Raw genomic sequence first — 25,439 nt, forward strand, 5'->3', positions numbered from 1 at the left:
TGAGTCACCCCAAGTGCACACTCCCCGCTGAAGTCCCAGTTCTGTCTTGTGGTTTTAGCTCTTGTACTGCAAAGAGGTGTCTTTTTATGGTCCATTTAATGCCACTCTTTTTTTTTTCATTTTTGTGCTTTTTGTTGGCGATTGCACAGTTTAAAATAGCCCCCCAGCATAGCGCTGAAGTGCCGTCTCGTGTTCATAAGCACAAGAAGTCTGCGATGTGCCTTACACAGAAAATACGTGTGTTAGATAAGTTTCATTCGGGCATGAATTACAGTGCTATTGGCTGTGTGTTCAATGTTAATAAAACAACAATCTATATTTAATAAGATGCTTTTAGCTGGCACAGTGGCTCACGCCTGTAGTCCCAACACTTTGGGAGGCTGAGGCGGGCGGATCACCTGAGGTCAGGAGTTTGAGACCAGCCTGGCCAACATGGTGAAACCCCATCTCTACTAAAACTACAAAAATTAGCCAGGCATGGTGGTGGGCACCTATAATCCCAGCTACCCGGGAGGCTGAGTAGGGAGAATGGCTTGAACCTGGGAGGCGGAGGTTGCAGTGAGCCAAGATCACACCACTGTACTGCAGCCTGGGCAACAAAATGAGACTCTGTCTCAAAATAATAATAATAATAATAAAGTCTTTAAAAAGAAACACACTTAAGACAAGTTTATTACTATTAATTTTAGAGACAGGGTCGTGCTCTTTCACCCAGGCTGGAATGCAGTGACATGATCATAGCTCATGCAGCCTCGAACTCCTGGGCTCAAGAACTCTCCCCCTTGGCCTTCCAGTGTTCTGGGTCTATGTGTGAGCCACCACGCCTGGCCAAGTTTATGTATTATGGTTGATGAATGTTGTGATGGGAGATCTGTTGGAATCTAGCCTTGTATTTCCCCTAGGAACAATGTTTCCGTATTTGCTAATTCAGTGTTCGCAGAGATCTTATAGGACATAATTACTACAAATCATGAGATTCAACTGCTTATGACTGAAAACTGGTACCAGGTCTCCCCACCCTCTCTTCTTGCCCCCACCCCCACCAGGAGGAGCAAAACTCAGGAAAGCCATGCTTTTAGCTGTTACCCATCCCGCTGGGTGGGTGAGGCAAGAGTTTGGCAAATCAGATGGGACCCCAAAGGCACCTCCCAAGAGCCGTGCAGAGGCCCCCATTCCTGACAGTGCCTGTGCACCTGTGTCCACACTGAGAAGGCTGAAGTGTGGGTGAGAGGCAGCCAGGTGAAGGAATGGGGCTAACAGGCCTCACAGCAACATAGGGGGACATGGGAATGGGGGTCCCAGCCATGAGTCATCAGAGTGGTTGTTTGCTGGCCAGGCCAGCTTGACCAGAGAGGCAGGGGATTGTGTATGAGCTCTGCTCATCAGGGGAAATACACTGTCTGAGAACCATAGTCCCAGGGACATCTGAGTTGGTGAGGGCCACGTGTGGGATTCTGTCCAAGCTCCCTGCTTTGCAGATGGGGTACCTGGGTCCCCAAAGAAGTGAAGTGCTGAGATCTCTGGCTTGACCACTCCAAGAAAGAGGTTGAAGAGGTCTTATGTGGGTCACTCACTCCAGGCTGATTGCTCAATCTCAGTTACAGGGAAGCAGACATCATCAGAAAATGAGGACAAATTTCCCTAATCTGGAAATGCCCCAGAAGCCAGCTCAATGTTTCCAAACAGAGACAGCTATTAGCAATCAGCAAAGGTCCTATAAATAGTTATTTTGTTAGAAAGAAAAAGATAGTTCATTTTCACAGCACCCTCAGCCTTCCTGTGGGCTGTCACATCATGAATTATGGACTCAAATAACATGGGGGACAGTGCCGAGCTGGCGCGTGTCAGAGGCGTCTGGTAAATTATCATGTTTGTGTTCTCCTGGGGGATCTCCAGCTAGAAATGCAAATCTTGGGCAATTAATATCAACATGCACAATTTAAACTCATTGCCTCTGATTAGATAAGCAGCCAGTAATGGCCTCATTTTTAAACAAACAAGTTTTGCTGGAGCCTCGATGAATGAATTTGCCAATTATTGTCTAGGCCTGCTGGTTGCAGGCAGAATTCATTTGTTCTTGAAACAAACTGCTCACCGCATGTTTGTAGTGTGAAAAATTGCCAGTAAAAAGCTAGGGCTCTCTTTGATGGAAAATCTACCCTTATCTAGAGAAACAGTGTGGTACATGCCATTAGATGTGGGTGGCAATTCTGCTTTTGCCACTTCCTGGTAACCTTGGACACGTCACTCCCCCTGCTCTGAGCCTCAATTTCCCCAACTGTCAGAGGCACAATAATCTCAGCCCTTTCCATGTCACAGGGGTATTTGTCAGCGTCCAGGAAGATAATGATGTAATGTTGCTTTGTAATCATTAATATCTGGGGCACTGGGGTCAGAAGTGTGGGTTTGAATTCTAGCTTTGCCACTTCTTAGCTGTGTGGCCTTGGGAAAGTTACTCACCCCCTCTGAACTTCTATACCCTCATTTGGAAATGAGGATGAATAATAAGACCTACTTATGGGGATTGTTGTGAGACTTAAATGAGAGAGTATGTATTAGCATAACAGTATTACCACAAATTTAGCTGTTTAAAATCACACATTTGCGATCTCAGTTTCTGTGGGTTAGAAGTCCGGACATGGCTTAGCTAGGTCCTCTGCAAGATTGTCATCAAGATGTCTTCCAGAGCAGGCTCTCATCTCAAGTCTGGATCGGGGAAGGACCCATTTCCAGGATCACATGGCTGTTGGTGTAATTCAGTTCCTTGGGGTTGTAGGACTGGGGCCCCAGTTCCCACTGGCAATTGGCCAGTGGCTGGCCTCAGGTCCTTGCCATGTGGGCCTTCTCCAACACAGCTGGCTGCTCCCTACATCAAAGTCATCAAGGGAGGCCAGGCACTGTGGCTCATGTCTGTAATCCCAGCACTTTGCGAGGCCATGGCAGGAGGATTTCTTGAGCCCAGGAGTTCAAGACCAGCCTGAGCAACATAGGGAGACCCCGTCTCTATTACTTAAAATAAAAATCAAATAAAAAATAAATAAAGTCAGCAAGGGAGAGTCCCCTTGCAAGACAGAGATCACAATCCTGTGTGACATATTCCACCAGTGATAGCCCTTGTTGTATTCAATTGTTTAAAAGCAAGACACATACCCCACCCATCCTCAAGGGAAGGGGACAACACAGAGGTGTGAACACCAGGAAGGGGGTAATAGGGGCCATTGAAGGGTGCCTGCAAAGGATGGAGCAGAGGGCCTGGCACATATAGACACTCAATAAATGCTGATAATTGTGATGTTGACGAGGGGGAGGCGACAGTAAAGCAGAAGGAGAAGGAAAGAGCTTTGGTTCCTTTTCCACCTGGGCATCTTATTCCCAGTTCCCTATGTGAAAGTGTCTTTCAGGATTTCCTAACTCTTCTGCTGGTTAAAAAAAAGAAAGAGGCCAGACGCGGTGCCTCACACCTGTAATTTCAACACTTTGGGAGGCCAAGGTGGGTAGATCGCTTGAGCCCAGGAGTTTGAGACCAGCCTGGGCAACATGGCGAAACCCTGTCTCTACAAAATGATAAATTGTGGTGGTGCATACCTGTAGTTCCAGCTACTCAGGTGGGAGGATCACTTGAGCCATGGAGGTCAAGGCTGCAGTAAGTCATGATCACGCCACTGCACTCCTGCCTGGTGACAGAGCCAGACTCTGTGAGAGAGAGAGACAGAGACAGAGACAGAGAGAGAGACAGAGAGAGAGAGAGGAAGAGGAGAGGAGAGAGAGAAGACAGAAGAGAGAGGAGAGAGAGAGAGAGACAGAAAGGAAGGAAAGAGAAGAATTTCCTAGCTGTGTGACCTCAGACAAGTTATTCAACCTCTCTGAGCATCACTTTCCTCATCTCTAAGGTACAACAGACAGTAAGACCCACCTCATTACAGTTGTTCTGATCCTTCGATGAGATGCAATGCATAAAGTACTTAACACGACGCTTGGCCCAGGAAAAGCTCTCTACAATCACCAGCCAAAATCACCATCACTACACAGCTCCAGCTTAAAGGAGCCTGCACAAGCGAGCCTTTCTTTTCCCCCAGAGTGCGTCTGTGATGTAAGTGGATGCTGCTTTCTTCCAGGCGCATGTTGAGAAACAACAATAAGCCCAAGGAGGAGAAGAGCGTGCTGATCCTTCCGCCCCGGGTGGGCACCCCAAAGCTCTTCAGCGCTGCCCTCGCTATGACAGGAAAGATGGGTGGCAAGGGGGCAAAAGGCGGCAAACTTGCTCACCTCCGGGCCCGGCTCAAAGAACTGGCCGCGCTGGAGGCAGCTGCAAAGCAGCAAGAGTTGCTGGAACAGGTAATGTGGTTGGGAACCCAGCCACCACGTCCATTTCGGATATGTGCCAGGGAGAAGGCCAAGGGGTCTCCAAGAGTGGGCCACACATTTAGTTTTAGGGTCTTCCCCCTCCTTTTACTATCAGTCAGGGCTCATTTGGCTACCAGTGACAGAGTGCAAGCTCAAATTAGCTTGAGAAAAATGGGAATTAGGGGTCAAGTAATCGAAAAGTTCAGGCAAGCCTGGATCCAAAAGCCCGAATGATGCCAGCAGGAAGAGGTTTCCTATTGTGTCATCTCTGCTTTATTCAGTGAGGGTTTTATCTCCAGGCAGGTTCTCCAGAGTTTTAGGATGACACCCTCCTGGCATAGCAACTCCAAAAGAAAGAAAGCACCTCTCTCCCAGGGATTCTAGCAAAAGTTCCAGTCATTGGACAGAATTGGGTCACATGCCAATTCTCGAGCCATTCGGTGTGGCCAAGGCACTATGGTGCTCCAAAGAGACCTGGGTCACATATCTGCCCCTGGACTGAGAGTAGGCTGGGAGCAGGATCTCTAAAAGGCAGTCTTGATACTGTTGCAGAGGTTAGAGGAGAGGGTGTGAGAAGCAAGTGTCCATCCCCAGAAGACAGTGTGTCCTCATATTTAATACTGTGTCTGTGACAATTTAAGATATTTAGGTCAGGCATGGTAGCTCACACTTGTAATCCCAGCACCTTGGGAGGCCAAGGCAGGAGGATCTCTTCAGGCCAGGATTTCAAGACCAGCCTGGGCAACATAACGAGAACTTGTCTCTACAAATTTTTTCTTTTTTTGTTTTTAATTAGCCAGGCTTAGTGGCACACGCCTGTGGTCCTAGCTCCTTGGAAGGCTGAGTTGGGAGCATCACTTGAGCCCAGGAAATCGAGACTGCAGTGAGCTATGATTGCACCACTGCACTCCAGCCTGGGTGACAGAGTGAGACCCTGTCTCAAAAAATGAAAAATAAAAATTTGAAAGTAAAAACCTCTCACACAGGCACAGTGCCAAATGTCCCCACCCCCATAAATCTATGGGGGACATTAAAATTAGTTCTGGGACTTTTTTCTGTGACCAAAGCCAAGAACACCAAGTAGAATGATTACACTAATTATGTCTGTTCATGGCTGTCCTTTAGGAAGGCTGCTGGGGATCTGGAGAGGGACTGGGGTTAGGCAGACTGGGCTTAACAGTCCACACAGCAGAGTTCAAAGGAGCCCAGTGAACTCAGTCTCAATCCAGCCTGGTGTCAGAGTCCAGGAGACCCATCCAGAGGTTGTTTGACAGCAGAAGTATGGTGAGTGACATCAAAGCCATTTGGGGTGCCAAGATATTCTCCAGATACAGCCACCAATGGCCCCAGACTGAGGAAAGATGTGATGGCCTGGCTCACAAACTGTCAAGGTCAAGGTGGAGCTGGCAAGTGGGGCTCTTCAGTGCTGGCTGCTGTGAGGGCTGACTAGACAGGAACCCCAAGGGTGCCCTCAGTACACCGAGAGCTTCAGCTGGGGTGGGCTTGTGGCTCCTAAGTGGTAGCTCTTCAGCAAGGCAGCTTTAAGATGGGAATTAGATTTGCATGACTGTTGCATTAAAAGGCACTTCCCTTCCAAATCAGCACAACCAGGGCAGAATGGCAGAGTGCAGGGAGCTCTTAACTAGACATTCAGAGACACAAATCCAAATCCCAGCTCCGTCACCCACTAGCTCCATGACCCAGGAAGCCCCTCGAGCTTTCTGAGACTTGGATTACTGAGGGTTGCCTCATGAGGTCGTAAAGATCAAGCAGGATACCTTGGAGGCCTTTTAGAAAAGCAGATTGAACACAGCAAAGCACTTTTCTAACTTCCCATGAGCTGCTGGTTCCAGCCATAGGACCATGCTTCAGGAAGTCCCACAATGCTCACCGTCTGAGCATCCTGCCCTGGAAATGCATTGTCAAGAGTTTAGGGTGGGCCGGGCACAGGTGGCTCACCCCTGTAATCCCAGCACTTTGGGAGGCCAAGGTGAGCAGATCACTTGAGGTCAGGAGTTCAAGACCAGCCTAACCAACATGGTAAAACCCTGTCTCTACTAAAGATACAAAAACTTAGCCAGGCGTGGTGGCATGCACCTGTAATCCCAGCTACTCGGGAGGCTGAGGCAGAAGAATCGCTTGAACCTGGGAGGCAGAGGTTGCAGTGAGCTGAGATCACACCACTGCACTCCATCCTGGGTGGCAGAGCAAGACTCCGTGGAAGGAAGGAAGGAAGGAAGGAAGGAAGGAAGGAAAAAACAAAAAAAAAAAATAGAGTTTAGGATGGACAGGGGAGGGTGGGACAGGGGCACCAAAACATAGGGAAACACTGAGATAGAGGGAGAAGTATGTCCCAATAGAGGCCTTGTGTTCTTGGAGCATTTTGGCTGCCCCCTCTCCATTCCTTTCCTTCAATATCCTACGACTTGAGCAAATGGCGCAGGTCTCTCTGCACAAGGACGTTGACTGCTGTCACTTGAAACTCACAAGCACCACTTCACACAGGTCTTGGGCAGCTGAGGACCATTCTGGTCTCCTCTGGGGGCTGCTCCCTCTCCAGTTTCCTTCCGTGCAGAGATGGGGTCAGGCAGAGTGGGAGGGCCACAGGTATCCACAAAGGCTTGGTTTAATTACCCAGTCCCCTACTGATGCGAAGACCATGGCCATCGTTTGTGGAAGGCAGCACAGGCTGGAGGCTGGAGGTATCCATCAAGTCCCCATACACGGGATCAGCGCAGCCCAATAGCAGGCGTACCCAGCCGCAGGCGATCCCTGAGGATCTCAACCTTTGAGACCTTCCAGAAAGGGGGCCCAGCCCCAGCAGCCTCTCCCCTCATCACTTTTTACCCTGTTTGCTTGGAGTTTTTCTCATCCACTCCAGGAGTGCCCATCCCTGGTAACAGATGGTTCAGCCTTTGCAGAGGCCTTGCGGGTTCTCCCTCAGAGTCACTGCCTGGCTTGCTTCAATAGCTCGCGGGACGGGCCCTGCACTTGAAACAACAGCCTCACCCCAGCTTCCAGCCCCACAGCCTAGATCTAAGACATCCCAAGACTTTCTACGAAATCCCGCCGGGACTTTTAATCTGTACACTTCCCCATAATGTATTTTGTTTCTCCTAAATAATGCCGATGCGGCTCCACCCCACCCACTAGATTTCACCCGCTGTGTGTTCCACTGTCCTCTTTGGGCGTCCAAAAAGGCTGGAACAGGGAGGTGTCCAAGACCCTTCCAAGACGCCTCCGAGAGTCTGTGCCTCACGAGTCACCCTTTCTCGATTCCAGGCCAAGAGCTCGCAAGACGCCAAGGGAGAGGAAGGTTCGGCTGCCCCAGACCAGCGCACGCCCCCAAAGGAGGCCGCTCCCGACCCACCCGCGCCCCGGACGCCCCCCGAGCCCCCGGGGTCTCCACCGCGCCCTCTACCACCTGCCTCCCTTGGGAGGCCGGAGGGAGAGGAGGAGGGGCCGGCCGAGCCAGAGGAGCACTCGGTGAGGATCCGCGTGAGCCCGGGCCCGGAGCCGGGAGAGCAGATCCTGTCGGTGGAGATGCCGGAGGAAAAGGAGGAGAAGGCGGAGTAAGGTGGGGTAAGGCGGCTCCCGCGCGCAGTTCTGGCAGGTGTGCCCCCAGCGCCCGCTGCGCTCCTGCGCCCCAGCGCCCCATCTTCCCCCACGGCCCAAGAGGAGATGCTTTTCCGTAGTCCTGGCTTCAGTGGCTGCAGCTCTGACCGCCCCTCCAGCACGCCAGCCCCGACTCAGCTCCTCGCGGGGCTGGGCCTGAGCTCGACAAATTGAATCACGTGTTGGAGTCCCTGAGCGCTATCATTTGAGAGCCCTACCTTTTCCTGACTGTTCCTCTTTTTAAGAACAAAATGATTTTCCATTTTTAAAGTTCATGGGTAGGGGATAAAATGAGGCTCCAATATATGGGAAGCTTTGTTGAAAAAGTAAAGGGTTATTGAATGTGTGGGGTTTGCTCTCAGGAATTTGTCTAACACATTTCAAGGATAGAAAATACTTCACGGCAGGGCATGGTGGCTCATGCCTATAATCCCAGCACTTTGGGAAGCCGAAGCAGGAGGATCACTGGAGGCCAAGATTTGGAGAGCAGACTGGGCAACATAGCGAGACCCCATCTCAAACAAAAACAAAACAAAAAAAGCAATAGCCAGGCGTGATGGTGTGCACCTGTAGTCCCAGCTACTGGAGAGGTTGAGGCAGGAGGATGGCTTGAGCCCAGGAGTTTCTGGCTGCAGTGAGCTGGACACAGTGAGATCCTGTCTCAAAAAAAACCTAAAAGATAGCCCGGCACAGTGGTTCACATCTGCAATCCCAGCAGTTTGGGAAGCTGAGATGGGAGGATTGTTTGAGACCAGGAGTTCAAGATCAGCCTGGGCAACATGTTGAGACCCCAGCTCTACAAAACAGCAGCAGAAACAAAAGCAAACAACAGCAACGTACACAAACAAAAAAAACAAAGAAAGTAGGGCAGCCGAGCTGTTCAGCTGAGAATTGCCATGGTTCTGAGTTGAGCTTGGGATGCTGTTTTCCTTTGCGGGCAATCACAGTAGGGGGCTAGATGCCCATTAAGGTAGTCAGTGCTTATCTTCCCCAGACTCTATTCAATTCCAGTGCAATGCCATTATCTCAGAACAGATAGAAGGGAAATGGACTTACTGGCCAGGGGCTGCTAGCGTTTCTGCCTCTGCCAGGAGGGACGGCCCGGTGGGAGCATCCTCTGCCTGTCATCCTGAGAAACCCCATTCGCCAGCAGGGATCAGTCCGTTACTCACTTTTGACACTCTCGCTGTAGAGATGGTGGCAGCAACTTCAATTAATCCTAGAAAATGAAATCTCCCAGCTGATGACAGCACTTACATTCCCTAAAGCTTTCCATATCATGCCATGTTGCTTTTATGATTCAGACAAAAAAAAAAAAATGAAAAAAGGGTCATTCAGGGAATGAATATTTATCAAGAGGATTTTATTTGCATACAGAATGGCTCTTGGGGGAGTGAGTGATTAAAAACAAAATCTAGTATTCTAGTATTAGGCCATTTGTTTCCACCTGCAACAGTGAGCATAAAGGACCTGGAATTCCAATAGGTCCTGCCCATTTTATATAAAATTACAGGAAAATGTGAGCTGCTCAGAGGCCTTTGAAGGTTTGCAAATGTCTGTATGTATTTGTCCATCCACTAAAAACAACATTCATTTCCACTGCGGAAAAATGAAAGAATGTGGGAGTCCCCGGGCCGGTCTAAGCATTTCCAAACCCCAGAGTCAGAAACATATTTGTCTAGTTGATGGCTTGTCACGTGATCCGGGTAATCCTCACATTGAATATAGTGATGATTGACCTTATTATTTTACCTTTTTTTTTAAAAAAAAAAGCTTTTAAAATGTATTTTAATAGACAATAACATATTTACATGAGTACAAAAGGACATCCAATAAAAATTCTTCATCCTACCCCAGTACCCAGCTTCCTTGGTTCCCTCTCTGGAAGCAACCACTGTTAACAGTTTCTCCTGTATCATTTCAGAGTTATTTTATGCTTATACAAGGAAATATGTAACTGCTTCTTCTCTTCCTTTTAAATTTTAACACAAGTGGTAACACAGAGCCACTGTTATTTTTCACTTAATTTACTTTGGAGATTGTTCCCTATCCTTAAAGAGCATGCTTATTTTTTCATGACGGCAATCTAGTTTGTTGTATGGATGTATGACAACATTTAAATGACTCTCCCATTGATGGGCATTTGCGTTGTTTCCAATCTTATGCTGTTAAAAATAATGCTGCAATAAAACAATCTTGTGCAGACATCATTTCACTGGTAAACATTTTTTAAATGGGGGAACTCTGCGAGTTTAGGCAGTTATTTTTCCTTTGCTCCATTTACTATTTGTATATTGTACCACATAGTCTAAGATCGAAGCATAGAGAATGCTTCCACCATTAGCAAGTGTTTCAGATATGCTAATAAACACACAGCTTTTCAGTAAATGGCAAAATGCTTCAACAGCACCTTATCTGTGAGATCCTATTTTATAAGGAATCTTTTTATACGAATGTACTTATTCTTTTAGATATCAGTTCTTGAATGTATACTCCTTATGATATAAAGCAAGAGATTCTTGAGGTTCCCAAGAATTGTCCTGGAAAGAAAATTGATTTTGAAATGAGATTAGCAGCGTTTTAATTTCACTGAGATAACTCCTTTAACTGAGCACTTTCACAAAACTTAGATATTAAATAAATTGAATTTGAGGCTGGCATTCTTCTCCAAATTGAATTGGACTGGTTGTTTGCTGAGGTATGAATGGAACAGCCCAGAAGTATTGTAATTCTGTAGCTGAAACAGGATGCTTATTTATGTATGTTCAGTCTCTACTCATTTAAAATGTCTCAGCATTTCCTGCATTTAGATAGAAAATAGTCAATTATTTTTTTAACTACATAAATATTTTAAATAGAATGAAAACCAAGAAGCTGTTTCAAATTTTATTATCAAAGTGTGTTCAGCTACCTGGAATATCTTAGTAAACAGGAACACTTTATTTACACTCTGCCTTTCATATTACAATGCATTTAATTAAAGTATTTAGACAAATGTTTCTGGCTTGTGGATTCATTTCAGAAATCAGCCATGGGTGACAGACACCTTTGTGAGAAAAACTAAGTAAATTTCCTGGCCCAGGCACTCTAGCAAATGTCCTACGGACATCCTTGTGGCTCTAACCCACCCTGTATTCCTATTGCTGGAATGATATTCTTATCAAACCTCTATGGCCACTTTGGGAAACTGAGGTGAGAGGATTGCTTGAGCCCAGGAGTTCAAGACCAGCCTGGGCAACATAGTAAGACTCCATCTCTATTAAAAGAAAAAATAGGCTGGGGTTAGTGGCTCACGTCTGAAATCCCAGCATTTTGGGAGGCTGAGGCAGGCAGATCACCTGAGGTCAGGAGTTCAAGACCAGACTGGCCAACATGGTGAAACCCCGTCTGTATTAAAAATACAAAAAAATTAGCCAGGTGTGGTGGTGGGTGTCTGTAATCCCAGCTACTTGGGAGGCTGAGGCAGGAGAATCACTGGAACCCGGGAGGCAGAGGCTGCAGTGAGCCGAGATCGTGCCACTGCACTCCAGCCTGGGTGACAGAGCACAACTCCGTCAAAAAAAAAAAAAAAATAGGGCCAGGCATGGTGGCTCATGCCTATAATCCCAGCGCTTTGGAAGCCGAGATGGGTGGATCACCTGAGGTCAGGAGTTCGAGACCAGCCTGGTCAACATGATGAAACCCCATCACTACTAAAAATACAAAAATTAGCCAGGTATGGTGGCTCACACCTGTAGTCCCAGCTACTCAGGAGGCTGCGGCAGGAGAATTGCTTGAACCCGGGAAGCAGAGGTTGTAGATCATGCCACTGCACTCCAGCCTGGGCAACAGCGTGAGACTCAATCTCAAAAAAAAGACAAGAAAGAAAGAAAAACAACAACAACAACAACAACAAACCAAAAAACTTCATGGCCTTTAGGACTCTAAGCCCTTCAAGTTAAAAGCCCCTTTATGTCTGTGTCATCTCATCTATTATAAGACAACTTCTTACAATTTCCCCAGCCCTGTTAGATTTGTTCAATGACACACAGTGCTGATAAACATGGACGCAAGGATTCAGACTGCCTGGCTTCCAATCCCAGTTTGATCATATACCATGGATGATCATGGACCTCTCTGAGCCCCAATGGCCTCATCTATAAGATGGATATAATACTTTGAGTCACACAGGGCCACTGTGATGATTAAGTAATAGACTGAAATTGCCAAGTTTGAATGGGCATAAGGAATAAAACTAACTCACCATCCCCCTTACTCTGATAGTTGGAGTAGACTGGAAGCCTCTGGATAGCTCTGTCTTCTCGGAACCCTGCCTCTGCCTAGGGTTATACACACAGAGGGCTTTGATCGCCTCTTTTCTTGACCCTTTAACAGTGTTTGTACAAAGGGCTGGACACATGTTAATTATAACAATATAAATCTCAGCTTTCCTTACCATCAATTAATGATTTAACCCAATTTTATAACAAAACAGACCCCGAAACACCCCAGCAAGGCTTACTCTCCTTGGGGCAATCACTCCAGTTCTGGGCTAGGCCCAGGGCTGGCTTCATGGGCTTGTGACCTGTGCAGTCACACAGGACTCTGTGTCCAGAAGGGCTCTGTGCTTGAAATTCTTAACTTTTGAACCATGGGTCCTGCATTTTATTTGCACTGGTTCCCACAAATGATATAACCTGTCCTGGCTAGGTTGCGATACTCTCCAATATTTGAAATGACCAGTGGTTGAAGGAGGTAAAGATGTCTTTTCTGCACTCAGCTTCTGTCTCTCTTCTTCTAGCCCCAGAATTCTGCTTCCCCTTTTGGAAGATTATATTTCAATCATGCATGGTGACTCCAACACGGTGACCTAAGCCAGGCCCATTGATTCTCTTTGCTGGGAAGGTGAATCTTAAGAAGATGGCCCACTTTTTCCTTGCTAACAAAGCCCTGATTTAGCTTTGGGCAGCAGCATGCCCATCCCCAGGAGATGAAGCCCCTGGTATAAGCCAATCACTGCTCTCTGTTCTTTTTTGCCAAATTCTTGCCTTTCCAGCCTTTTTGTAGCTAGGTGTAACCCAGTTCCAACCAATGAATTAATCAGGTATGGAAAGCGCTCTGTTGCTGTTGTCCTTCTCTTCTTCTGTTTGGGATACTGAAGTGAGAATGTATTTGGAGCTGCAGCAGCCATCTCACGACCGAAGAGCCAAAAATTGGAGAGATGCAGCCTGTGACATGTTTGGGCTGCCAAATCAACCCTGAAACCATGCGTGTTCAGACTACTCATTATATGAGATAATGAAATATCTTTATTATTTAAAGCCATTCCTAGGGTCTCTGTTACCTGCAGCTGAAAATATCCTGATGTAGGAGCAGTGAAATGGGCTAGGCATGGTGGCTCATGCCTATAATTTCAGCACTTTGGGAGGGTGAGGCAGAAGGATCACTTAAGCCCAGGAGTTTGAGGCCAGCCTGGGTAACATAGCAAGACCCCGTCTCTACAAAAAAAAAAAAAAAATTAAAAAAAATAGCTGGGCATGGTGGCACACTCTTCTAGTCCCAGTTACTTGGGAGGCTGAGGCAGGAGAATCGCTTCAGCTCAGGAGTTTGAGGCTGTAGTGAACTATGATTATACCACTGCACTCCAGCCTAGGTGACAGAGTCAGACCCTGTCTCTAAAAAAAGGCCAGGTGCGGCTGGGCATGGTAGCTCATGCCTGTAGTCCCAGCACTTTGGGAGGCTGAGACAGGTGGATCACAAGGTCAGGAGATCGAGACCATCCTGACCAACATGGTGAAACCCCACCTCTACTAAAATACAAAAAAATTACCCAGGCATGGTGGTGCATGCCTGTAGTCCCAGCTACTTGAGAGGCTGAGGCAGGGGAATCACTTGAACCTGGAAGGCAGAGGTTGCAGTGAGCAGAGATGGCACCACTGCACTCCAGCCTGGTGACAGAGCAAGACTCTGTCAAAACAAAAACAAAAACAAAAACAAAACAAAACAAAAAGTCCAGGTGTGGTGGCTCACACCTGTAATTCCAACACTTTGGGAGGCCAAGGTGGACAGATGGCTTGAGCCCAGCAGTTCAACACCAGCCTAGGCAACAAGGCGAAACCCTGTCTCTACAAAAAATACAAAAATTAGCCAGACTTTGTGGTGCTCCCAGCTACTAGGGAGGCTGAGGTGAGAGGATTGCTTGACCCAAAGAGACAGAGGCTGCAGTGAGCCATCAGCCGTAAGTGTGTCACTGCACTCCAGCTTGGGTGACAGAGACCCCATCTCAAACATAAATACATTAAAAACGATTTTTTTAAAAATTATCTTTAAAAATTTAAAAGGAGAAATGAAATGGAGAAGGAAAGGAAGAAAATGAGCCCGGGTGCAGTGGCTCATGCCTGTAATTCTAGCACTTTGGGAGACTGAGGCTGGTCTTGAACTCCTAATCACCTGAGGTCAGGAGTTTGAGATCAGCCTGGCTAACATGGCGAATACTCGTCTCTACTTTGTTTTTAGTTTTTTTTTTTTTTTTTTTTAGATGGAGTTTCGCTCCTATATCCCAGGCTGGAGTGCAATGGCATGATCTCGGCTCACTGCAACCTCCACTTCCTGGGTTCAAGCAATTCTCCTGCCTCAGCCTCCCGAGTAGCTGGGATTACAAGCATGTGCCACCATGCCTGGCTAATATTTTGTATTTTTAGTAGAGATGGGTTTTCTCCATGTTGGTCAGGCTGTCTTGAACTCTCGACCTTAGGTGATCCGCCCGCCTCGGCCTCCCAAAGTGCTGGGATTACAGGCATGAGCCACCATGCCCGGCTCGTCTCTACTTAAAATACAAAAATTAGCCGGATGTGGTATCTCACACTTGTAATCCCATCTACTCTGGAGGCTGAGGCATGAGAATTGCTTGAACCCAGGAGGCAGAGGTTGCAGCGAGCTAAGATTGTGCCACTGCACTCTAGCCTGGGTGACAGAATGAGACCCTGTCTCAAAAAAAAAAAAAAAAAAAAAAAAGAGTGCCTGCCTGCCCGCCCGCCGCCGCCCGCCCGCCTGCCTGCCTGCCTGCCTTCCTGCCTGCCTGCCTTCTTTCTTTCTTTTCTTCTTTCTTTTCTTCCCTCTGTGGCCCAGGCTGGAGTACACTCTGCTCGCTGCAGACTCCCTGCGTCCAGCTCCCGTGATTCTCCTGCCCTGCCCTGCGGGCTGCCTGGGATTGCCGGCGCGCGCCACCACCCCTCCCTGGTTTTTCTCCTTCGGCTGGAGGCGCGGTTTCGCCATGTCGGCCAGGCTGGTCTCCAGCTCCTGACCTCCAGTGGTCTGCCCACCTCCGCCTCCCGAGGTGCTGGGACTGCAGACGGAGGCTCGCTCACTCGGTGCTCGGTGTTGCCCGGGCTGGAGTGTGGTGGCGTGGTCTTGGCTCGCAGCAGCCTCCGCCTCCCAGCCGCCTGCCTTGGCCTCCCAGGGTGCTGGGATTGCAGCCTCTGCCCGGCCGCCCATCGTCTGGGATGCGAGGAGCGTCTCTGCCTGGCCGCCCATCGTCTGGGTTATGAGGAGCTCCTTTGCCTGGCCGACCCGTCTGGGAGGTGAGGAGCGCCTCTGCCCGGTCGCCACCCCGTCTAGGAAGTGAGGAACGTCTCTGCCTGGCCGCCCATCGCCTGGGATGTGAGGAGCGCCTCTGCCCGGCTGCCCCGTCTGGGAAGTGAGGATCCCCTCTGCCCCGCCTGGGAAGAAGTAGGGAGTGTCTCTGCCCGGCCACCCCGTCTGGGAAGAAGTGAGGAGCGCCTCTGCCCGGCCGCCCCGTCTGGGAAGTGAGGAGCGCCTCTGCCCGGCCACCCATCGTCTGGGATGTGAGGAGCCCCTCTGCCCGACCGCCCATCTTCTGGGAAGTGAGGAGCCCCTCTGCCCGGCCGCCACCCCCTCTAGGAAGGGAGGAGCGTCTCTGCCCAGCCGCCCAGTCTGGGAAGTGAGGAACACCTCTGCCTGGCCGCCCCGTCTGGGATGTGGGGAGCGCCTCTGCCCGGCCGCCCCGTCTGGGAGGTCTACCACAGAGGCCAGAAGCAATGTGGGGGCTGGACGTGGTGGCTCACGCCTGTAGTCCCAGTACTCTGGGAGGCCGAGGCGGGTTGATCACTTGAGGCTAGGAGTTTGAGACCAGCCTGGCCAACATGGCGAAACATATGAAAAATACAACTGACAAACCAACCAACCAACCAAGCGACAACAAAACAGGTCTACCCTGGAGTCATACTCTAATTTTTTCTATTTTCCTCCCTTTCTGATCCTTTATCCCACTTTCTTTTTCTTCCTCTTCCTTCTCCTTCTTCTTTGTCAAATAGAGGATTGAGTTATTATCATTGATCCATACAAAGTCCCTCTCTCATTTATTTTCTTTAATTCCCACCCCCCATTTCTATTCCCTGTCTTCCCATGTGCAACCTTCCTAATATGTTTGATATGCATCTTTTTGTTTGTATGTACTTTTAGAAAATGTTTATTGTTTTGTGTGCAAAAAAAAAAAATTTAAAAAAAAGAAAAAAAAAGAAAAGAAAAGAAAATGGGAGCAGATGCATCACAACTTCAACCCCCTCATCACACTGGACATGAGTTCCTGCTGCCCAGGTTCTTGTTACTACCCGTGTTCTTGCCCTTCCTGGCCTAGTCGACTTTCCTTCAATGACACAAGCTACCTTGTGTATCTTCCTTCTGCTTAAGTTGGTCGGAGATGGTTTCTGTTGTTCACAATGAAAGAAACCTAGCCGATGCAGACAAAAGTACTTCTGGGAGTTTCCTGATTATTTAAAACTCAAGATCTAGGCCACACATTCTGGGTGTGGCTTTTGCTCTAGCATAGGCACTTGTGGTTTCTAAATCCAGAACTCAGGAAGATCCCCTCAGAAAAGAGATTAGAGGAGAGAGGGAGCTGTTTTTTGTTTGTTTGTTTATTTGTTTGTTTTTTGAGACAGAGTCTCGCTCTGTTGCCCAGGCTGGAGTGCAGTGGCGCGATCTCAGCTCACTGAAACTTCTGCCTACCAGGTTGAAGTGATTCTTCTGCCTCAGTCTCCTGAGTAGCTGAGATTACAGGTGTCCACCACCATGTCCAGCTAATTTTTGTATTTTTAGTAGAGACAGGATTTCACCACGTTGGCTAGGCTGGTCTCGAGCTCCTGATCTCAGGTGATGCACCCACTTTGGCCTCCCAAAGTGCTGGGATCAGAGGCATGGGCCACCATGCCCGGCGGAGGGGGCTGTTTTGACCAAGATGAAATTCAAACACCTGTCTGTGGATGGCCAGCCCAATGCGAGAGAGTGATTCACCAGCAAGGAGAACTGGAGCATCAAGCCTCATGCCCCCTAGGTACTTCCCAGCTCCCTCCCTGTCCTGACACCACAGCAAAGCCCCCTGGCACAGAAACCTCCTCATCAATAATTCTTTGGACACCCTGCCTCATTGCTGCCTTTTACTACTGGACCAAGAACAAAGGTGACGGTGCTTTAGGGCTTTGGAAACCTTTTTCCCATTCAGTTAGTCTTGTCCACGCTGCTGCGTGATCAAGAAGCAAATGATCAGACCCAAATAATAGATGAGGAAATTCAAACTTAAGACAGCAAAGGGATTTATTCTCAGGGAATCAGCACCTTGGCTAGAGACAGAAACAGCCATGAGAAAAGACCCCGAAGGCCACTGTTCTGCTTCTGCCACCAACCTGCAGTGAAATCACACCTGGGTAACTTTCATTCATTCAATAAATATTTTTAAAAATGCTTTCTTTGTGCCAAACACTGTTCTAGTTGCTTTCTGGCCTCAGGTGTTTCATCCCTAAGTTGGGAGGAAGAAAATAATCCTTCCAGGTTGTTATGAGAAGATTCGGGGCCGGGCGCAGTAATCCCAGCACTTTGGGAGGCTGAGACGGGTGGATCATGAGGTCAGGAGTTCAAGACCAGCCTGGCCAAGATGCTGACACCCCTACTCTACTAAAAATACAAAAAGTAGCCGGGCGTGGTGGCACGCATGTGTGGTCCCAGATGCTCGGGAGGCTGAGGCAGGAGAATTGCTTGAACCCAAGAGGTGGAGGTTGTTGTGAGCTGAGATCACACCACTGCACTACTCCAGCCTGGGTGACAGAGCAAGACTGCAAAAGAAAAAAAAAAAAAAGGAAGAAGATTCAAAGGATGTTTGATAAACTCATTGTAACCAAAAAATTATAGAGTAACATTTCCTAGATTCAATTTCCTGAGCACTATCTCCTTCAATATCTCTTCTGAAATGAAAAGAAAGACGGCCTGAGTGCCCTTATTTAATTTATTTATTTTTTGAGACGGAGTATTGTTCTGTTGCCCAAGCTGGAGTGCAATGGCGTGATCTCAGCTTACTACAACCTTTGCCTCCCGAGTTCAAGCGATTTCCGGCTAATTTTTGTATTTTTGGTAGAGATGCGGTTTCACCATGATGGCCAGGCTACTCTCGAACTCCTGACCTCAAGTGATCCTGCCACCTTGGGCTCCCAAAGTACTGGGATTACAGGCATGAGCCATTGCTCCTAGCCCTTGTATTATTCTTTCAATGGGCATAAAGTGTTGGCATCTCCAGGGGGTCCTCTTCCCTGGTCACCATGGTTGAGTTCCAGATTTAGGAAGTAAAAATACAGAAAGCCCAGGTAAATTTGAATTTCAGATAAACAATGAAGGGTTTTTTTTTAAAAGCTTAAGTATATCTCATGCAATACTTGGGATATACTTATGCTAAGAAAAATTGTTATTTATCCAAAATTCAAATTCAACTTGGTGCCCTGTATTTTATCTGGCAATTCAGCAAGGTGAGGATGAGTGTCTCCTGCCCAGAGCAATTAGGGCTGCAGCCTCTAGGGCCAACCTTGGGCCAGAGCCATCCTGGCACCCCCCTTCTCCAGAGCCAATCATGATTGGTGGAGGAAGAGGGAAAGCACCCACCCCAGGCTGCTGTTAGTGGTTTTTGTTTTTTGTAGAGATGGGGTATCATGTTGCCCAGACTGGTCTAGAACTCCATGCCTCAAGCAATCCTTCTGCCTCCTTGCTGGGATTACAGGCATGTACCACCACGTCCAGCCTGTCCTGTCAGTGTTTCATTGTTCTTGTTTTGAGACAGGGTCTTGCTCTGTCACCTACGCTGGAGTACAGTGGTTCAATCACAGCTCACTGCAGCCTCGACCTCCAGGACTCAGGTGATCCTCCTGCCACAGACATGCACCTCCACACCTGGCTATTTTTTTTTTTAATTATTTGTAGAGATGGGGGATAGGGGGTGGTGGGGACAAGTCGGAGGGTCTCCCTATGTTGCCCAGGCTGGTCTCGAACTCCCTGACTCAAACAATCCTTTCATCTTGGCCTCCCAAAGTGTTGAGATTACAGATGTGAGCCACCACGTCTGGCCTGCCAGTGGTTTTTTAATATTTATCTTTATTAACTTTATCCTGAATGCACACACACAGGTGTTTGGGATCAGAGACAGATTTTATATTAATTACCTTTTAGCAAATAATAAGTACATAGCCCCCGCTCCCAGCCTCCCCTTAAGCCTTACTCCTGGCCAGGAAATGTCCTGTGCAAGTAGCCGGACACTCCATAGATGAACGACAAGGTTTCTCTGCTTATAAACGCGAAGGAGGTAGCTCTTCCCCTCCCTTTTTGAAAGGGTCTCCTTGGAAACTTAATGGGCCCGAAACCTAACCCCAGCCCTTTGATATGTAAATAAAGCCTCACCGGGAACTAGATAGCCCCAGGTGTCTCAGCTTTAACCACCTGGAGGGGTCTTCAAGTTCTGGGACTTCCTCCCTTTGACATATAAATACCTAGGGAGCTAGCACTGGAGTCTTCCCGGCATTTTGGAGCTAGCCTAGAGACCTAGGCCCGGCTGTGGCCTTTTGGCCGTCTCCCGGAGGGAGGTGAGAGAAGCTCTTTAGGATCCTTTCTGAAGAAGGCAGTTAACTAGACAAATGGCTCCAGAGCACTTTATCAAGAGTCTCGGGAGACTGGGCCCCCACCTTTCACATTTCCAAATTTCTTCCTTTTCCTTCCTTCCTTCCTTCCTTCCTTCCTTCCTTCCTTCCTTCCTTCCTTCCTTTTTTCTTTTTTTTTTGACAGAGTCTCTCTCTGTTGCCCAGGCTTGAGTGCAATGGCGCAATCTTGGCTCACCGCAACCTCCGCCTCCCAGACTAAAGCAATTGTCCTGCCTCAGCCTCCAGAGTACCTAGGAATACAGGTGCACGCCACTACTGCCCGGCTAATTTTTGTATTTTTAGTGGAGACAGTGTTTCACCATGTTGGCTAGGCTGTTCTTGAACTCCTGACCTCAAATGATCCACCCACCTCAGCCTCCCAAAGTGCTGGGATTACAGGCATGAGCCACCGCACCCAGCCACATTTCCAAATTTCTGAAATCAAGTGTTTTGTTCCTTAATGAAAAGTGGATAGAGGAGAGGGTCACGTGAAGTGTTTCCAGGCAGGTTCAAAAGAATAATTCAGATACCATGGAAAACTTCCACATATAAGTCAAATATAAGTCCTAAGTTTTAAAATCAGGGCCAGGTGCACTGGCTCATGCCGGTAACCACAGCACTTTGGGAGGCCGAGGCGGCAGGATCACTTGAGCCCAGGAGTTCAATACCAGTCTAGGTAACATAGCGAAAACCTGTCTCCACCAAATATATATATAACAAAAATTAGCCAGGGGTGGTGGCACATGCCTATAGTCTCAGCTAGTCAGGAGGCTGAGGTGTGAGGATCACTTAAGCCCAGGAAGTCGAGGCTGCAGTGATCTGTGATGGCACCACTGCATTCCAGTTTGGGGGACAGAGAGAGACCCTAACTCAAAAAAAAAAATTAGGTTGGCCCAATTGAATGAAGGATAATATAATATATTGGATGATTTTTGGCAAATTAGTCATGAACAGCACCCACAAAACCAAACAAACAACAACAACAATAACAAAAAAACAAGCTGCCAGGAGGAAGAATGAGCCACAAAAGTTCGCACCAGAGATAATATTTTGCATTCCACCTGAATCTAAATTTACTTGAAAGGATAGAACTGAGAGTGTTTGTAGGTCTTTTATTTCTAATTACTCTGCAGGTGCATTGCACGATGACCATGGAAAAGCAGTTTTTGGGCCGGGCTCGGTGGCTCACACCTGTAATCCCAGCACTTTGGGAGGCTGAGGCGGGTGGATCACGTGAGGTCAGGAGCTCGAGACCAGCCTGGCCAACATGGTGAAACCCCATCTCTACTAAAAATATGAAACTTAGCCGGGAATGGTGGCACACGCCTGTAGTCCCAACTACTCTGGAAGCTGAGGCAGCAGAATCGCTTGAACCCAGGAGGCAGAGGTTGTAGTGAGCAGAGATCGCGCCACTGCACTCCAGCCTAAGAGACGGAATAAGACTCTGTCTCAAAAAAAAAAAAGAAGATTAAGAAAAAAGAAAAGCACTATTTGAAGATGAAAAAAGGGGATTAGAACCTTGGTATGATTCAGATTTGAATTATTCATTGCAGTCTGGGATAATTCTTCCAGATATGAGTAATGCCTCTAAACACAATAAACTGAAACAAAGAATAATGCTTGTTGAATCACAGAATTTCTCAGATTTGCTTAGAGGGAAGTCAAAGGGCATCTACCCAGTTCTCATGAGCAGGACCCTAAAAATATCTGCATGAGATTGTTAATATGAAAAAATGAGGCTATCTAGTAATTTCTCAGCAAATTGATATGCCATTGAATGAGACAACTAACAGCACTCAGAGTTATGCATGCTTGAGGATTTAGAATTGTTCTACTTAACAATGTCTTTCTTTTTCTTCTTAATTCTATCGACAGATTTCATTACCAATTTCTTTATAATGTTTGTATAATAACTAGCAGAAGATTCACTGTAAAATGATTAGAGACAATTACTCTTTTAGGACAATATAACAAAATGAGGAAGTGGTCAGCTATAGAGACTGCATTTCTTTAATGTTTTGTTGTATTATAAACTTTGGTTTCTTCTGAAAGCTTGCCTAAATCTTTTTTTCTTTTTTTGGGACAGGGTCTCACTCTGTTGTCCAAGCTAGAGTGCAGTGGGGTGATCTCAGCTCACTACAACCTCTGACTCCCGGGCTCAAGTGATCCTTCCACCACCCACTTCCCAAATAGCTGGAACTATAAGCGTGTGCCACCATGCCCAGCTAATTAATACCTGGCTAATTTTTGTATTTTTTTGTAGCGATGGGGTCTCACTATATTGCCCAGGCTGGTCTCAAACTCGTAGGCTCAAGTGATCTGCCTGTCTCTGCCTCCCAAAGTGCTGGGACTACAGGCATGAGCCAACAAGCCTGGCTGGCTTAAATCCTATGTTCCATGCATTAGGAAGCTGCATGTCTGTGGTGTCTTCAACCAGCTTTCTCATGCTACATTCAATTGAGTGTCTTATTACTTATGCTTACTGTATACTGTTGTTCTCATTGCCATTGGAATGTTTGTGAATGACATCCTCAACACCTTATATGTTTTTTTTTTAACTCCCTCTAATAATTTATCTTAGTCATTGTTTTGTTTTGTTTTGAGGTGGAGTTTTGCTCTCGTTGCCCAGGCTGGAGTGCAGTAGCGTGATCCCGGCTCACTGCAATCTGCCTCCCGGATTCAAGTGATTCTCCTACTTCAGCCTCCTGAGTAGATGGGATTACAGGTGCCTGCCACCACACTCAGCTAGCTAATTTTTTTGTATTTTTAGTAGAGATGGGGTTTCACCATGTTGGCCAGGCTGGTTTCAAACTCCTGACCTCGGGTGATCCACCCACCTTGGCCTCCCAAAATGCTGAGTTCTGGGATTACAGGCATGAGCCACCACACCCGGCCCACTGCTTTTTTAAATTGGGTTTCGGACATTTAGTCTTGACGTTGGTCAAGTTTGGTATGTATGGGACCTGGATGTCCTCACTTCTCTCTTAGCCTTCTGGTCCTTGTGTTTGGCCACGCTGATGCACCTCTGCCAGCCTTGGAAGAGCTCAGAGCCTCCTCTCCATTGGATGCTGTGTCTAGCTATCTTGGCTCTGGGCTTATGTTCCCTTTCTTTTATTTCTTTTTCTTTTTATTTATTTATTTATTTTTTTGAGGCAAGATCTCACTCAGTTGCCCAGGCTGGAGTGCAGTGGCACAATCTCAGCTCACTGCAACCTCCGCCTTCCAGGTTCAAGCAATTCTCCTGTCTCAGCCTCCTGAATAGCTGGCATTACAAGCGTGGGCTACCACACCCGGCTAATTCTTACATTTTTAGTAGAGACGGGGTTCCACCATGGTGACCAGGCTGGTCTCGAACTCCTGGCCTCAAGTGATCCATCTGCCTCTGCCTCCCAAAGTGCTGGGATTACAAGCGTGAGCCACCTCGCCTGGCCCACCCTTTCTTATAATTTTATTACATTTTAGATTTGTATGGTTATGGAAATTATGTACTCATGCTCTACTCTTTGTTTCTTTTGAGGCCTATATTTTGCATATATCCCCCCAGGTATTGAAAGAAGTGTTTTGTTTTTTTTTAACTTTCCTTCTTTTATTTGGGCCCCAGCGTGGTATTTTGTGCTTACATAAGTACTTTATTCAAATTGTGGAATACATTTTTGGGGGCAGTCCCATTGTTTTATAACTTTGGGATCATTAGTCTTCATAATCCCCTTGAAATTTATTCTGCTCCATGGTTACTTTATTTATGTATTGATTTATTTTAGGGACAGGGTCTCGCTCTGTCGCCCAGGCTGGAGCTCAGTGGCACGATCATGGCTCACTGCAACCTTGACCTCCTGGGCTCAAACGATCACTTCAGTCTTCCAATTGGCTAGGACCACAGACACGCATTTCACCATGCCTGGCTAATATTTAAAATTTTGGTAGAGACAGGGGTCTCCTTATGTTGCCCAGGCTGGGCTTGAACTTCTGGGCTCAAGCAATCCTCCGGCCTCAGCCTCCCAAGGTGCTGGGATTGCAGGTGTGAACCACTGCACCTGGCCCTGCGTAATTTCTTAAGAATGTTTTATTCAGAAGCTTGGAGTAGCACATAATTTTGCCTATTTACAGTCCGAGAGTTAGGATTCTTCTACTGAAATAGAATCTGTCCGGGCACGGTGGCTCATGCCTGTAATACCAGCAATTTAGGAGGCCGAGGCGGGTGGATCATCTGAGGTCAGGAGTTTGAGACCAGCCTGACCAACATGGGGAAACCCCGTCTCTACTAAAAATACAAAAATTGGCTAGGCATGGTGGCAGGTGCCCATAATCCCAGCTACTCTGGAGGCTGAGGCAGGATAATAGCTTGGACCTGGGAGGCGGAGGTTACAGTGAGCCTAGATCCTGCCATTGCACTCCAGCCTGGGCAACAGAGTGAAACTCTGTCTCAAAAGAAAAAAAAAAAAAAAAAGAAATGGAATCTTATCAACAACATAAAAAGTACATTCAGCAGCCATCTTAGGCCATAATAATGATAAATAAAAAGCGCATGCACCTGGAGCTGGAGCCTGTACTTGTAGTCTCAGCTACTTGGGAGGCTGAGGTGGGAGGATCACTTGAGCCCAGGAGTTCAAGGGTACAGTGTGTCATGAGCATGCCCATGAATAGCCACTGCACTCCAGCCTAGGCAACATAGTGAAGCCCTGTCTCCAAAAAACAAACAAACAAGCAAACAAACAAAAAACCGAAGTACACAACTTTTTTTTTGAGACGGAGTTGCACTCTTGTTGCCCAGGCTGGAGTGCAATCGCACAGTCTCGGCTCACCGCAACCTCCACCTCCCAGGTTCAAGCAATTCTCCTGCCTCAGCCTCCCGAGTAGCTGGGATTACAGGCGTGTGCCACCATGCCCTCCTAATTTTGTATTTTTAGTAGAGATGGGGTTTCCCCATGTTGGTCAGGCTGGTCTTGAACTCCCAACCTCAGGTGATCTGCCTGCCTTGGCCTCCCAAAGTTCTGGGATTACAGGCGTGAGCCACCGTGCCCAGCCATAACTTTAACTTTTAACTAGGGATTCCATGTCTTTGTCTTATTAAAGCAAAATATATATTTTTTAGGCCAGGCGTAGTGGCTCGTGCCTGCAATCCCAGCACTTTGCCAGGCCAAGATGGGTGAATTGCTTGAGCCCACAAGTTCGAGACCAGCCTGGGCAACATACTGAGACCCCCCTCCCCCCCCAACCGTCTCTACTAAAAATACAAAAATTTGAGCCAGGCATGGTGGCGGGCACCTGTAATCCTAGCTACTTGGGAAGCTGAGGCAGGAAAATCGATTGAACCCGCGAGGTGGAGGTTGCAGTGAGCCGAGATCATGCCACTGCACTCCAGCCTGGGCAACATAGTAAGACCCTATCTCTATAAAAAAAAGTACAAGCATAATTTGCTACCAAAGTTTACAACTTTAGCTTTTAACTAGGGTTTCCATGTCTTTGTCTTATTAAAACAAATTTTTTAAAAAGCAAAATGTTTTTATTTGAGGACTTTTTTTTCCTTCTCAA

The 25,439-nt window shown here is 47.5% G+C and overlaps 1 protein-coding gene across 1 annotated transcript in view; it reads left to right on the plus strand.

Moving 5' to 3' along the window:
• The window catches only part of CNGB1 (cyclic nucleotide gated channel subunit beta 1), an 87,069-nt gene extending 79,149 nt beyond the window's left edge, over positions 1-7,920 (plus strand). Inside the window, exons 32-33 of the mRNA XM_030796277.1 lie at positions 4,116-4,335; positions 7,627-7,920. Coding sequence (XP_030652137.1) covers positions 4,116-4,335; positions 7,627-7,920 — 514 coding nt within the window. The remainder of the gene's footprint in view (positions 1-4,115; positions 4,336-7,626) is intronic.
• The last annotated feature ends 17,519 nt before the right edge of the window (positions 7,921-25,439 follow it).

The sequence above is a fragment of the Nomascus leucogenys genome, chromosome 2, assembly GCF_006542625.1.
Source record: "Nomascus leucogenys isolate Asia chromosome 2, Asia_NLE_v1, whole genome shotgun sequence".
Taxonomy (NCBI): domain Eukaryota; kingdom Metazoa; phylum Chordata; class Mammalia; order Primates; family Hylobatidae; genus Nomascus; species Nomascus leucogenys.